We start from the raw sequence: 13515 nt of genomic DNA, 5'->3' as shown, positions 1-13515 counted from the left end.
CAAATCCGTCTTGATAGAAGACTGATTTGTGGTGATGCACTTCGAAAACTTGTTTGGCACCGAGTGCTTAATCTCATGAGGAACTTGAGTGTCTCTTACGCTACTGATTAGCTACTCCTGTTTCTTTATGCGAGGATGGTAGATAGAAGGTTCTTGTAATAGTCTCCTTTGTTGAATATGTCGAGAGAGAAGAGATGAGAGAAACTAGTTGAACTCGATAATTACAATAGGAGAAAGGTTGCTAGCTTGTCATTCAAAATTGGATCTTAAACATACATATATCAAAATATAATATTAAAGTAGCATGCTAGGGCGCTAGTGCATGCTCGGCATTGTCATGATGCTATGCGAGCCTTTTACCTAACCTCTTTCATATACATGACTTGAGAGCGATTACTGCAATAGATCTCTACATAGCCTGGCCACAAAGGTCACGACCATTCTCCTCACATTATATACGCATCACATACCATGCCCGGTCGATGGATGCTTGATCAAGCTACTAACAAATTCTACTTATTTGAAGATTGCAAACACCCTAGGAGATTGACTAAAGTATCATGCTTCTTGGTATTAAAGCTGGTCATCAAGTCTGCCTGTTGTATCGGTATTGCAATGTTTTCTTCTGCCCAATGGTCCTTCGATTGATGTGTCTGAATGGAAATAGTGAAATTTCATGTCCACGTGCTTGGTTCTTCATGATCTTTGAGGGATTTGATGACAGACAATTGTGGTTTGTTATCACCAGTTACATTTGCGTGCTTGTGCTCGACTCACGATCCTCCATGAGTTTTCTAAGCCACACAACGACACGTAGCGGGCTTGATCCCACTGTTAGCTTGGTTGTCCGGACAATCGATCCATCTTGTCTCTTTGGCATCCATGTATTTTTGAGATCCTAAGTTAAAACCTGCCTCATGGATGGTATTCTCGATCATCCAAAATTGCCTCCCCAATCACTATCGCGAATCCTTAGGTGCAGGTCGAAAAGTTCTTTGAGTAATGAATTCCAAGATCGATTGTGCACGCAAAAGTCTCGCAGGAATTGACGCTTGCTCTGCGTGAATCCTAGAGGCATGTTCATAAGCCCTGCGACTGCACACCCATAAGTAGAGATGTCCGGTCGAGTATGAGTCAAGTAAATTAATTTTCCCACCAAGCATCTATACTTTTCTCCCTCGACATCTCTGAGCCATCATCTCTTGTATAAATTTCTCATTTTGTGCACATTGGTGTTGGAGATGGTTTACAATTCAGCATGTTGTCATTTCTTCGATAGATCTTGAGTGTACTTCCTTTAGTGAAATGACACACACCATTGTCGTTTTGTGTAACTTCAATTCCAGGAAATAGGTTAGAAGCCCAAGATATGTCATCTCAAGCGATTCTTCATTTGATGCTTAAACTTTGTAATCGGGATCAACGAGAGGAACTCAAGCATACTATATCATCTACATAGATGCATACCAATATGATATCTCCAGTCTCCTAGATTTTCTTATACAATGTATGTTCATTCTCACTTCATTTGAACCCCGCAGAAAATAACTATCAATTTTGCTATACCAGACTCGTGGAGCCTGCTTCAATCCATACAGTGCCTTATGAAGCTTATACACCATGTCTTCCTTTCCTTGGATCTGGAAACCAATTGGTTGTTCCATGAACACTTCCTCAGTAATTTCTCCATTGAGGAGCGTTGATTTTACATCCAAATGATACAATTAACGAGCTCCTTTGGCAAAGCAAGTGCGAACAAAACTCATAGTTTCCATATGGGCTATAGGTGCATACACCTCTTCTACATCAACTCCCAATTGTTGTATGTAACCCTTCACTATAATTCTTGCCTTGTGCTTGAGTACATCTCCATTGGCTTGGAACTTTGTTTTGAAGATCCACTTCAACCCAATGATCTTCTTACCCAGTAGGGCGATCCACCAATTGCCATGTCCCATTAGCGCTAAATAGAATTCATTTTATCGACCCATAGCATCACTGCCAATGTTTGCACTTCATTGCTTCTTCATATGACAATGGATCAATGACATTTAAAGCAAAAGAACAAGTATTGTAAATATCACTTAGTTGGCGCATCTTAGGTGGAGTTGAGTCATCTAATGAACCTTTTGTTGATCTTTACATCGTGATTTATTGGACCTTGTGTGTCAGGTTGTGAATTCTCTTGATCTGGAAGTATAGATGGACTGCCACCCTGTAATACACCACCACTTGGATCATCTTCATATTTATCAGGAAACACATTTTCCCAACATAAGTGTGTGGGAGACTTCATCATTGACTTCAATCCCGAGCGTTCTTCTTCTCTGAACACTATGTCACGACTTAACACCATTTTGCATGTGACCGGACTATAGACTTTGTAGGTTTTAGATTGTAGACAGTAACCAACAAATATTCCCTTCTCGATTTTGTCTTCAAGCTTTACCCTCTTACGTGATGGAATCGAGTGAAAGCTAAACATCCGAACACCTTCAAATGAGTCACATTTGGCTTGACACCAGTCTACTATTCATAAGGAGTTGAATTTGGAATAGCCTCTGTTGGTGAGATATTAATCAAGTGTACTGCTGTTGCTACAGCCTCAGCCCAGAACACAACTGGTAGTCCGCTACATTTCAGTAAACACTTGATCTTCTCCACCACAACTCTATTCTTTCTTTCCACTGTACCATTATACTGCGGAGTATATGGAGGAGTTAGCTCATGCTGAATTCCCAGCTTCTCACAATGTTCATTGAACTCCTTTGACAAGAATTCATCTCCTCTGTCAGAGCGAATGATTTTAATTTTGTTTCTGGTCTCCCTCTCCACCTATGCCTGAAATTTCATAAAGGTTTCAAGGGTTTGACTTTTTCACTGAAGAAACCGAATCCAAGTCATCCTGGAAAAATCGTCCACTAATAGGAAAAAATATATGTTGCCTTCATCTGAGTTTTCCTCAATGATTAAGCACTCATTTTCTCAAACACCACAGAGAAACCTATGGAAAGCACTTGACCCACGCTCAAAAGATTGTGGGCGACCCGGGAACATATTGCACGTCATGGAGCAGCTTCACACGACCTTCTCCAGCAATGATAGCCACCGTGCCTTTCCCTTCTACAGCGATCTCCTTGTCGTCTCCCAGACGGACTTTGTGCTTCTGTGACTTATCAAGCTCCGTGAACGAGCTTATCACACCGATCATGTGGTTCAAACACCCACTGTCCACGATCCACAAGGAGCTTGCCAGGTTTTCTCCTGCACAGTAAGCCAGAAAAATATTGCTTACCTCCTTCTCATTTTCTTCTGCAACGAGAGAGGTTCCCCCCTTCTCCACTGGTTTTTCCCTGTAAAAACAGTTAGCTTTTATATGTCCAAAACGTTTACAGTGATGACATTGGATGTTGCTCTTGTACATCCTTTGCTCTCCACCATATTGTTGTTTCTGCTCCGCTCTTCCTCTTCCTCTCCCTCGTCCAGAACCTCTGAACGAGTATCTTCCTCTACCTCTCGAAGGTGAATGAACAACTTCCTTCGATGAAGACTGAGGCTCAGACCTTACATGAAGAACTTTCTCCTCAACTAGATCAGCTTGACTGATTAGTCTAGCTTCATGTGCTTTCAGTGACCCCATAAGAACATCCAAGGTGAGCTTAGTGATATCCTTGGATTCTTCTATTGCCGTCACTACATGGTTGAACTTAGCCCCTATGCATTTCAGCACCTTTCCAACCACCATAGCTTCAGAGATAGTGTCACCAAGCCTTTTCATTTCGTTCACCATTTCTTCAACACGAGTAATGAAGTCTTCGACACTCTCATTGTACTTAATCTTGAGATTTTCAAAGCCTTATCGCAATGCTTGCAACATCACCGGCGTAAGCTTGGGGTCACCTTGGTACTACTGTTTCAGACGATCCCAAGCCCCTTTAGCTGTCTCAACTGCCTCTATGCGAGAGAACACCTTGCGGTTCACGGACTGCTGGATCAAGCAGAGGGCCTTTGAGTCTCTCTTCTTATTCTCCTTCATCCTAGCCTATTCTTCATCTTCTGGGATTCCCTTATCGATCAAATCCCATAAATCTTGAGAATGAAACAGTGTTCTCATCATGATACTCCATACTCCATAATCTTCACCATCGAACATCAGTAAAGGAGGCATACCATTTGCAGCCATGTTTACAGCTTTAGAACATAACCAAGAGATAGAACAACGCACACACAAGTGGATCGAGTGGAAGCTTTGATACCACTGTTGAATATGCAGAGAAAGAGATGAGAGAGCAACTGAACTCAGTAATCAAAAAAATAATAGGAGAAAGGTTGCTAGCTTGTCATTCAAAATATGGATACTTAAACATACATATATCAAAATATAATATTAAAGTAGCATACTAGGACACCTAGTTCATGCTCGGCATTGTCACCCAATGCTTGTATGAGCCTTTTACCCATAACCTCTTTCACATACTTGAATTGAGAGCATTCTGCAATAGATCTACATAATGGCCACAAGATACTGACCATTCTCCTCACATTATATCTACATCACATGCCATGCTAGAGAAGCTTGCATAACCTCTCTAGCTCCGCACAACCATTGATTATTAGTTCTTTCAGGGTAGGAAGAAGTTGTTGCAGGCCTTCTGGGAATGACTTCAGCGTCGAACAATCTATAATATGTAGATACTTAAAGGAAGTGAGGGCTTGCATCCCATTAGGAAGAGAAACTAGCTTAGGATAACTAGACAAGTTTAATCTAGATAGTGAAGTAATGTGTCGTATTTCTGGCCCCAAAGACTCCATGCCTCGACACTTGTCATTTCTCAAGTACTGGAGTGATGTGGGACACGTGGGCAATTCTCTCAGGGCATCACTGCCAGAAACTTCAAGACTCTTCGGAAACGGGGGACCAAAGTCACCTTTGTATCTCGTCAGGCCAGTACACCAGCTTTAAAGCTACCCCACCTCCAGTTGTCTTAGAGAAGGAAGGTTCTAGAAAACTAATGTCAACGATAGTTGATTGCAATTGTCAATATTTAAGTTCTTAAGTGATGACTTCATGGTTCTTGTCTCCTCTTCATCTTCCTGTAACGAAACCAACTCGTCAAAATAAGAATTTATAGTCAAACTCTGAAGAGATTCCAAATGCTTGAAGAACCTTCTTTCTTTGGACACGAGAGTGATTTGTGTCTCATAGAATGATTGCTCCATATATAACACTTGGAGAGTTGGAATGGATGGCATGGTTGTAAACTTGGTGCATGTAGTAATCTCCATTCGAGTGAGGCACGGAAACAAGGACAAATTTCCTTCTTTACCCTCCCCACACACCACTCTTCTAGGTTCTTCATTTGATATAAAAACAACTCCTTCAATGCAGGGAATGATTGCATCGCATTGCCTCTGTTGTTATTAAGAATGTGTTTGATGCCATTTATGCTACTGATAGTCAGATAAGTAAGATTGGGTAATACCTCAAATGGGGGGAGTTGCTTACATTCTCTACATTCAGATAGTTCGATATGATGTAGATATTAGAATTGTTGCATTTCTTCAATCAACATTGGAAATTGTTTGCCTGGATAACATCTAACTGCATGAAGCTTTTTACTCCACCGGAGGTTTCAAGGCTTCCAACACCTTCTCCGCATTTTCCATCGAAACAATTTTTCATCATCATTTATCCAACCAAATTTAATCCAACTTAATATTAATGTCTGAATAAGTTGTTTGTTACCTATATCAGCTTTTCTAGAATCATCAGCATTCTGCACCCTCTCGAGGTTATCCAAAGCAAGTTTACCAAAGGGATTCAATTGTCCTATGTTGTTCTCTGCATCATCTCCCACGGTATATCGTGTTAATGTTTTCAAGTTCGGTAATTGACTCAAACCAACAGGTAATGCCTTGAAATCTAGAGGATCAAAAATAAGGTGTCTAAGACTGTTCATGTATGTTATGCTCTTGGGAAGCTCGGGAAGTTTACGACTGATAGAGTTTCGATGTCTGTAGATCAACCAACATACAAATGGATTCCGGTAGTTTCCTTATATTAGTCCAAGAAAGATCAAGGTATCTTAGATGATGCAAATGCTCTATTGATCCAAGAAACTCTTTAATGCGTGTATGACTCAAGTCGAGCACTCTGACGAACTTCAGCCTTGACAACACACTTGAGTCATAGCGACAATATAGCACGGTACGGATGGTGGAGCAATCAGCCTGATTATAAATTTTATCAATGAATAAATTCAAATGACGTGGCCTTGTTGAGATTTCGGGGGCTGCACTGCTGTTCAATGATGTGAAGCATTCATTCTCCATAACAAAGTGCGGCAGATCATGGATGAGATCATGCATCGTATACACTCTTCCCTTTTCACTTGAATAAGTATAAGTACTTATTGGTAAAAGAGGTCGGCTTCTCAACCTTACTGAAAATCTCTTGCCCTTCAACTTCCATATCGTTTCCTTTTTGAGATGCAACAAACCCATGAGCCATCCATAACTGAATCAACTCCACTTCCTCAATGTCATGATCCTCTGGGTATATGGCACAAAAGGCAAAACATTTCTTTAAATGAGTAGGCAAATCAACATAGCTTAGCCACATCTCTGGCTTGATGTATTTTTCTGCATCTTGTAAATTCCATATTTTGTTTTCCAACACGGCCTGTCATTCACCTTCTTCGCTCTTGTCATGCATGATACTTCCCATTACTTCTATAGCAAGCGGTAATCCTTGACATTTCTCAACAATCTTTTCACCAATCTCCACCAGCTTTGGTGGCTTCGGTGCACCTATAGCAAATATCTCTTCTATTGATAAACATATGAGAATATAAGATTTCTATGCACCCATCACTCGAGAGCATTTTTCATTATGTGTGGTCACAAGGATTCTGCTTCCTTCTCCTCCATCAAGCAACATGTTTCTAAGAGCATCCCACTTTCGGAAATCTTCATTCAATACATCATCTAATACCAACAAATATTTCTTCTCCCCCAATTCTTTTCTCAACCTCTGTTGAAGGACTTCCATGTCTGTATCATCATACTTTTTCCCAGAAACTGTATGTATGATATTTCCAGCAAGCTTCGGCATATCAAAATCATCAAGAACGCATACCCATATATGCAGTTGGAAATGCTTCTGGACTTCTTCATCTCTGTAGACCAACTGAGCAAGGGTTGTCTTACCCAGATCACCCATGCCGTCTATGGAAACCACAACCACTTTCTCATTAAAATTTATCACAGATCAGAATTAGCACTAACTTTTCTATATCTTCATCTCTATCAAGAATGACTCGTGATTCATGCACATATGAGTAGGTTTGAGGCCGGTTCCCCAAAGGTTTTGCTGTTGTTATTGTTGGTGTTTGATTAGAGAATTGGAGGGAAGATTGTTTGATCAAGGTGGCGGGAATTCAATGCTGGTATCTATTGAGAAGACTGAAGAACATTAGAGGCAACTTTGATCAATTATATGTGTGTGTCGTTTGTATGTTGTTTGGAATGGTTCACTTTGAATCATTACTATTTAATGTTTGTTATGTTATCATGTATCTTGTGAGATGCTTGACTGACATTCACATTATGTATCTTTATATTCAATTGCTTTGAATGTATTCTAGTGAGTGAACTTTGCTTATGATTATCACAACTTTCTCTTCATTTCATTAGTGTTAGAATAGCATTGTTTTCTTTAAGAATCCTTGTTGTCTCAGTTGAAGAACTGGTTATTGATCTAGAATTCTCATAGTGATCCTATCAGTGGTATCAGAGATGGTAAGTTCTTCTTCTAGAGATCCTAATGTCCCCCTCTTTGATTGTAAAAATTATAATATGTGGAGCTTGATGATGAAGACCATGTTTCAGTATAAAGATCTCTGGAACCTCGTTGAGAAAGGTTTCATTGAAGAAGGAGATGGGAATAGAATCAACGAGAGCATGAAGAAAGATGCAAAGGCTCTTTTTCTCATCTGACAAGCTCTTGACAAAATTCGGTTGAATATTTTTAAAGGTAAAATTACAGTGACAAAGCCAAATTAACCAAGCTCCGGCAGCGATGAGTGCTAGAATGTTTGCATAATTACGAAAAGTAAAGATCCACTTGCCAGAGTGAAAGTCATCTTGAAAAAAAATAGCCTGATTTGTTTTGATGTTGATTTGATTCCAGACATACTATGCACTGGCACAACTGTTGAATAAATGGTTGATAGTTTCATAGTGAAGGCCACAGAAGATGCAAGGTCGATCAGGATCTAGATTTAAATTATAGAGAAATGCAAAAGTTGAGAGACGACCTTTAAGGCACAGCCAAATAAAATGCTTCACTCGCGGGGCAACAAGGATTTGCCATAACAGATTCTAGCCCATCCAATTGTCAGAGAAAGAAGATTTCTTGTTAAAATGATTACCTAGAAGTGACAATATCAGACGAATCACCAAAAAACCTAGTTAATGCATTAAGATCCCAGTGATTGCCCGAGACCAAATCAGACATAGTAGTTTGAGAAAAATCAACATTCATATTGATGTACGTGGGTTTAAGGGCAACTGGGATGTCAAAAATCCAAGGATCCCAAAGAAAGGATGTTAATTCAGGATTCACAGAATTGATTTTACAATAATGCTTAATAAAGCTGTCCAAGTAACATAAACCTCTAAAAAACTAGGAGCATTTAGCAAGGATGTCGTCATGCCAAAAATTAATTTTCCCATATTTGAAGTTTAAAATATCGACCCATATTGAATTATCATTGTTCAAATATTTGAAGATATGCTTGGCCATTAACAAATGTTTAGCAAGAGATAGATCTTTGATGCCCAAGCCCCCCTCAGACTTACCAGTTAGTAAATAATTCCAGCTCATGTTATGGATACCTTTTCCATTGCCATTCCTACTCCAGAAGAATTTTCTAACAACTTTAGAGATTTTAGAGAGAATAATATTAAGAAGTGGGTAGACAGAAAAGGGTATACACTGGGATGGACAAGAGAGTAGAGTTAATAAGAATCTATTTAGCAGCATAAGAGAGATGGAAATTAGTCCATTTGGAAGTGATGCGTTTAATTTTGTCCACCGTGGAACGGAAAACATGAACACTAAGACGCTTGGGAGAAATTAATACTCCAAGGTACTTAAAAGGGAAAGAAGCATGATTGAGATTTAAAATAGAGCAGATGCTTTTAATAACATGCTTATTAAACCAAGAAGGGAATAGAATTTGAGATTTGGAATAGTTAGGACACTGTCCCGTTACCTTGGAATAAAAAGCCACGCAATGTTGAATGTTCCTGGCAACTCTACGAGAAGCATGAGATATGAGGATAAGATCGTCCGCATACATGAGATGGTTGAAGTTAAGATTTAGTTTGGGTTCGAAACTAGGAATCAAGTTATTTTGAAGACTAAAATTAAGAATAGAAGTGAAGACTTGAGAAACTAAAATGAAGAGATAGGAGGAGATGGGATCTCCTTGCCGAACGCCAAGGGAAGACTTAAACCAAGAAGTTGGCATTCCGTTAATCAGAAGTGAGAACGAGCTAGCCCAAAGGCAGGAATTAATCCAAGAAATCCATGTTGGATGAAAATTTATCTTAGAGAGAATGGCAAGAATTGCACTCCAGTCTAAAGTATCGTATGCTTTAGCAATATCGAACTTAATAATTATCCTAGGAGGGCTTATAGTATCGTTTTTGATGGAGTGGGCGACCTCTTTCATAGTAATAATATTATCAAAAGAACACCGGACAGTCACAAAGCCAACTTGTTCGGGACCAATAAGATATGGGATGACCTTTTTTAACTGATTGGCAAGAATTTTAGAAATAATTTTGAAGCACACATTGCACAGGGAAATCGGCCTAAAATCAGAAACCAATTTTGGGTTGTCAATTTTAGGAATTAAAACAATGTAAGTTTTGGCCCACGAAATTGGCATAGAAAAGTTTTTAAAAAAGTGAAGAACAACATTTAAAAGATGATCTCCGATGATGGACCAAAAATTCCTATAAAATTCGACATTAAAACCATTAGGTCCAGGGGACTTACCTAAAGGAAGTTCAGAAAGAGCGCAGTAAACTTCTTCCTTAGTGAAATCCTGGATGAGATTGATATTGTCTGAATCGGAGATACGAGGTAAGTCGGGAGGTAAAGCTTCTGCAATATTTAATGTGACATTCGAAGGAACATTCCACAAGTTATGAAAAAATTGATGAACGCCTGATCAATATCAGCAGGGTTGCTGTAAATGTTGCCACTAAGGTCTTCAATCTAAGAAATGAAATTATTATGCGAGCGTATACGGGACATGGCATAAAAAAAATGAGTATTCCTATCACCATCTTTAATCCAAAGGAATCTAGCTCTCTGAGCCCACTTGATGTTACACTGATGCTGCAAAGCAGCGAGCTTAGAGTAGTGATCCAGCAAGGCACTTTGAGAATTGGAGTTAAGATCAGAAAGTTCAAGACTGTTGATACAATTCTTCATGTTTATCAGACTGATCTCAAGATTATTAATACTATATAGGTGCCAAGAATTGAGTTTAGATCGAGTGCGGAAAAGAAGATGAGTGAATGCATGCATGGGATTACCGTGAGGAGTGAAATTCCAGGCATCCAAAACCGCATTGTGACAGACCAAAAAATCAAGCCAAAAATTTTCAAATCTGAAAATACTTCTTTTACGATTAGGGTCCATTTGGACAGTGAGAAAAAGGGGAGAGTGATCTGAAAAGGAACGATTAAGATGTTTAAGAGTGTAGGATCTAAAGATATCGTTCCACTTAAAGTTCACCAAGCAACAATCAAGCCCTGCCTAATGACGAGCTTGGCCAAGTTGATTATTGCACCAAGTATAAGAGGAACCAGAAAACTTTAAATCCAAGAAATTATTTTGATCGACAAAATCCACGAAAAAATGAGATTTGCGAGAATAATAAGCAAAAGAGCCATCCCTATGCTCATTCCTGGAGAGAATAAAGTTAAAATCTCCCGGTACAAGCCAAGGCATGTCAAGAAGCGTGATTTTGGAAAGCTCTTGCCAATGGAACCATTGTTTATGGCAGGAAACAGAGTTATAAACCACGGAAATAACAAAATAATCGGAAGAAGTATTGGAAACAACCAAATGTAAAGGATGGCGAGAGTAAGCTAGATGAGTAACCTGACCAACGATGGAGTTCTAAAGAACGATGATACCTCCAGAAAACTCTATAGACAAAATCACAGCCCATTCCCAGCGTTTGGGAATTTCGCTACAAAAATGGTTCATCCTGTCAGAGTTAGCCCTAGTTTCCACTAGGCAGATGATAAGAGGCTTCAAAGATCTGATAAGTTGAAAAATCCTAGAAAAGGTGTCCCTCAAAGAGATACCCCTGTAATTCCAACATAAGATATTAGCCATGTTCATAAGACAAACCATAATAATAGAGAGAAACTGGTACTCCTGAAGACAGAGGAAAACAAATTAGACTGGAGATGAATGACTTGGGAGCAGGAGCTCCCTAGATCCACCCTTCCCTTCTTTGGTGAAACTTTCGCAACAAAGGAGCTTTTCCTGATGAAGGCCTCTCTTCTAACTTTGTCTTGATATTGATTAAGAGTCATGTCGTTGTTAAGGCATTCATCATCGGACATATCTTCATCATCACCATATGAGAAATCACCATTTCCTTACCCATCTTCCTCCATATCCCCAGCTTCAAGAGCAGAGGTAACTCTCTCGACGAGGGAGGAATGAGAGAGATTCACTGCAGATGAAGAGGGAGATAAATCTGGAAGAGATGAGCGAAGGATGGGAGGGGGGAGTTGGAGTGTAAGGAGGGCAATTGCGATCCATTCTCTCGATCAGAACAATGTGGAGAAAAGGAAGGAGGAGTGTCATAGCGTAGATTAACTAGAGATTTTGGAAAGGTGTCAGAAGTCACAACGTTCTTTCCAACATCTCGAGCCATGTGAGGATGGGGGTTTTATCTTGGAATGCTCGGCAGGCCTTTAAAGTGGGGGGCAGGATTGATGTCCATAGTGTTATTGGGAGAAGAGTAGGTATTGTCAGGATCACAAGGACTAATCTCAAGGAGGGGATCAACGGTAGTGGGAGGGTTTGAGGGGAAGTTAAAAATCAAGTTGACATTATAAAAACAAATATGGTGGACCAGTTGATGTGAACTCACACAGGCAGATCATATTTAACCCATTATTGCCACTGTACGATATCTGAGGAAAGCATCCAGAAAATAAGTTTTGGTGGGATGGCACAATCACTAATAAAAAAAAAGAAAAAAAAACCCTTAATTTTGATCGACTAAAAGCATAGGTTACTTGGCCCATCCACCACACTTGATTACGAAAAAAAAAGCTTCAAGCCTCTCACCTGAAGGAACGCAAACTGAGCCCTTTCTAATTTCTGATTGGACTGATATTTAACTTAATTAATATACTTCTACATGTGGCATTTCCCTTAAGGATGATAATAATACATTAGATGTTTAGTCTTATAGAGCTGACATGTCAAAGAATTAATTGGGTCCTTTTAGGGGATCCCGATAGGTTCATGTTGGTTTTGAATATTATGATTTGGAATGTTAGAGGCTTAGGTAGTCTGTCCAAGTGACATGTAGTTAAGGATTTTTTGGACCTCTATAAGGTTGATGTTGTGTGTCTTAAAGAACCTAAATTAGCTATAGTGGACCGGTCAGTTTGGCATTCTATTGGAGGTAGTCAGTTTGACTATTTTTGCTTCTCCCCCTTACATGGATCTTCTAGAGGAATGATTATCGGATGGAAGGGCTCCATTCTATAGGGAGATCTAATTCTCCAGTACTTATTGTATTTCAATAAGATTCACTAATCGCAATGATCAATGTACCCGGCCATGCACGTTAGTGTATGGTCCAACTGCAAAAGCCCATAAGACAAAGTTTTGGTGGGAGATTAGAAACTGCAACCCCTATCCACATGTCCCTTGGGTTATCTATGGAGATTTCAATGCAATCTTCTTAGGTTTAGACAAGAACACGAGGAAACCAAATTGGGATGACATCCATAAGGCCCAAGATCTCCTCATGGACCTGAGTTTATTCGAACCTCCTATGTGGGAACATTGGTTTACATGAATCAATGCCCAACAAGACCCGGTGTGGGTTAGGCTCGATATGTAATACCCTGAACCTGTGATTAACTGTTGAAAAATATATTCAGGGTATTATTACAGTTACAGTAAGATTTTTCTATAGAGTAACCTTGTGGAGAAACCCCAAGTGGAAAGAACAAGGACTTAATTATAAAAGTTTTTAAAAGATTTTGGGTTAAAGAGTAATAGAAAAAGGATTGATATAAAATGTTTCTGGCAACCAAGGACTGAAAGGTAAGATGAAAGGGATCTTTTTGAAATGCTGTATTATAATCCAGGGACCATTGGATAATTTGAAAGGACCTTTTGAAAATACTATTTCATAATTCAGGGACCATTTGTGAGTTTTTCAGAAACTTTTT

At 39.4% G+C, this 13515-nt stretch overlaps 1 protein-coding gene across 1 annotated transcript; it reads right to left on the bottom strand.

Moving 5' to 3' along the window:
- Window positions 1–4042: 4042 nt before the first annotated feature.
- LOC120253699 (putative disease resistance protein RGA4) lies at window positions 4043–10510 on the bottom strand. Its single transcript, XM_039261974.1, has 10 exons — window positions 10360–10510; window positions 10070–10240; window positions 6868–7245; window positions 6694–6810; window positions 6440–6552; window positions 6036–6231; window positions 5747–5923; window positions 4586–4928; window positions 4402–4504; window positions 4043–4258 (listed from the first exon to the last, which is right to left on the bottom strand). The coding sequence occupies exons 1-10, from the start codon at window positions 10508–10510 to the stop codon at window positions 4043–4045; spliced, it is 1965 nt and encodes a 654-aa protein (XP_039117908.1).
- Window positions 10511–13515: the final 3005 nt, after the last annotated feature.

This window comes from Dioscorea cayenensis, unplaced genomic scaffold (genome assembly GCF_009730915.1).
Source record: "Dioscorea cayenensis subsp. rotundata cultivar TDr96_F1 unplaced genomic scaffold, TDr96_F1_v2_PseudoChromosome.rev07_lg8_w22 25.fasta BLBR01000168.1, whole genome shotgun sequence".
Classification (NCBI taxonomy): domain Eukaryota; kingdom Viridiplantae; phylum Streptophyta; class Magnoliopsida; order Dioscoreales; family Dioscoreaceae; genus Dioscorea; species Dioscorea cayenensis.
Note: the sequence above shows the minus strand (reverse complement) of the source record. Positions and strands in the feature narration are given on the sequence as shown.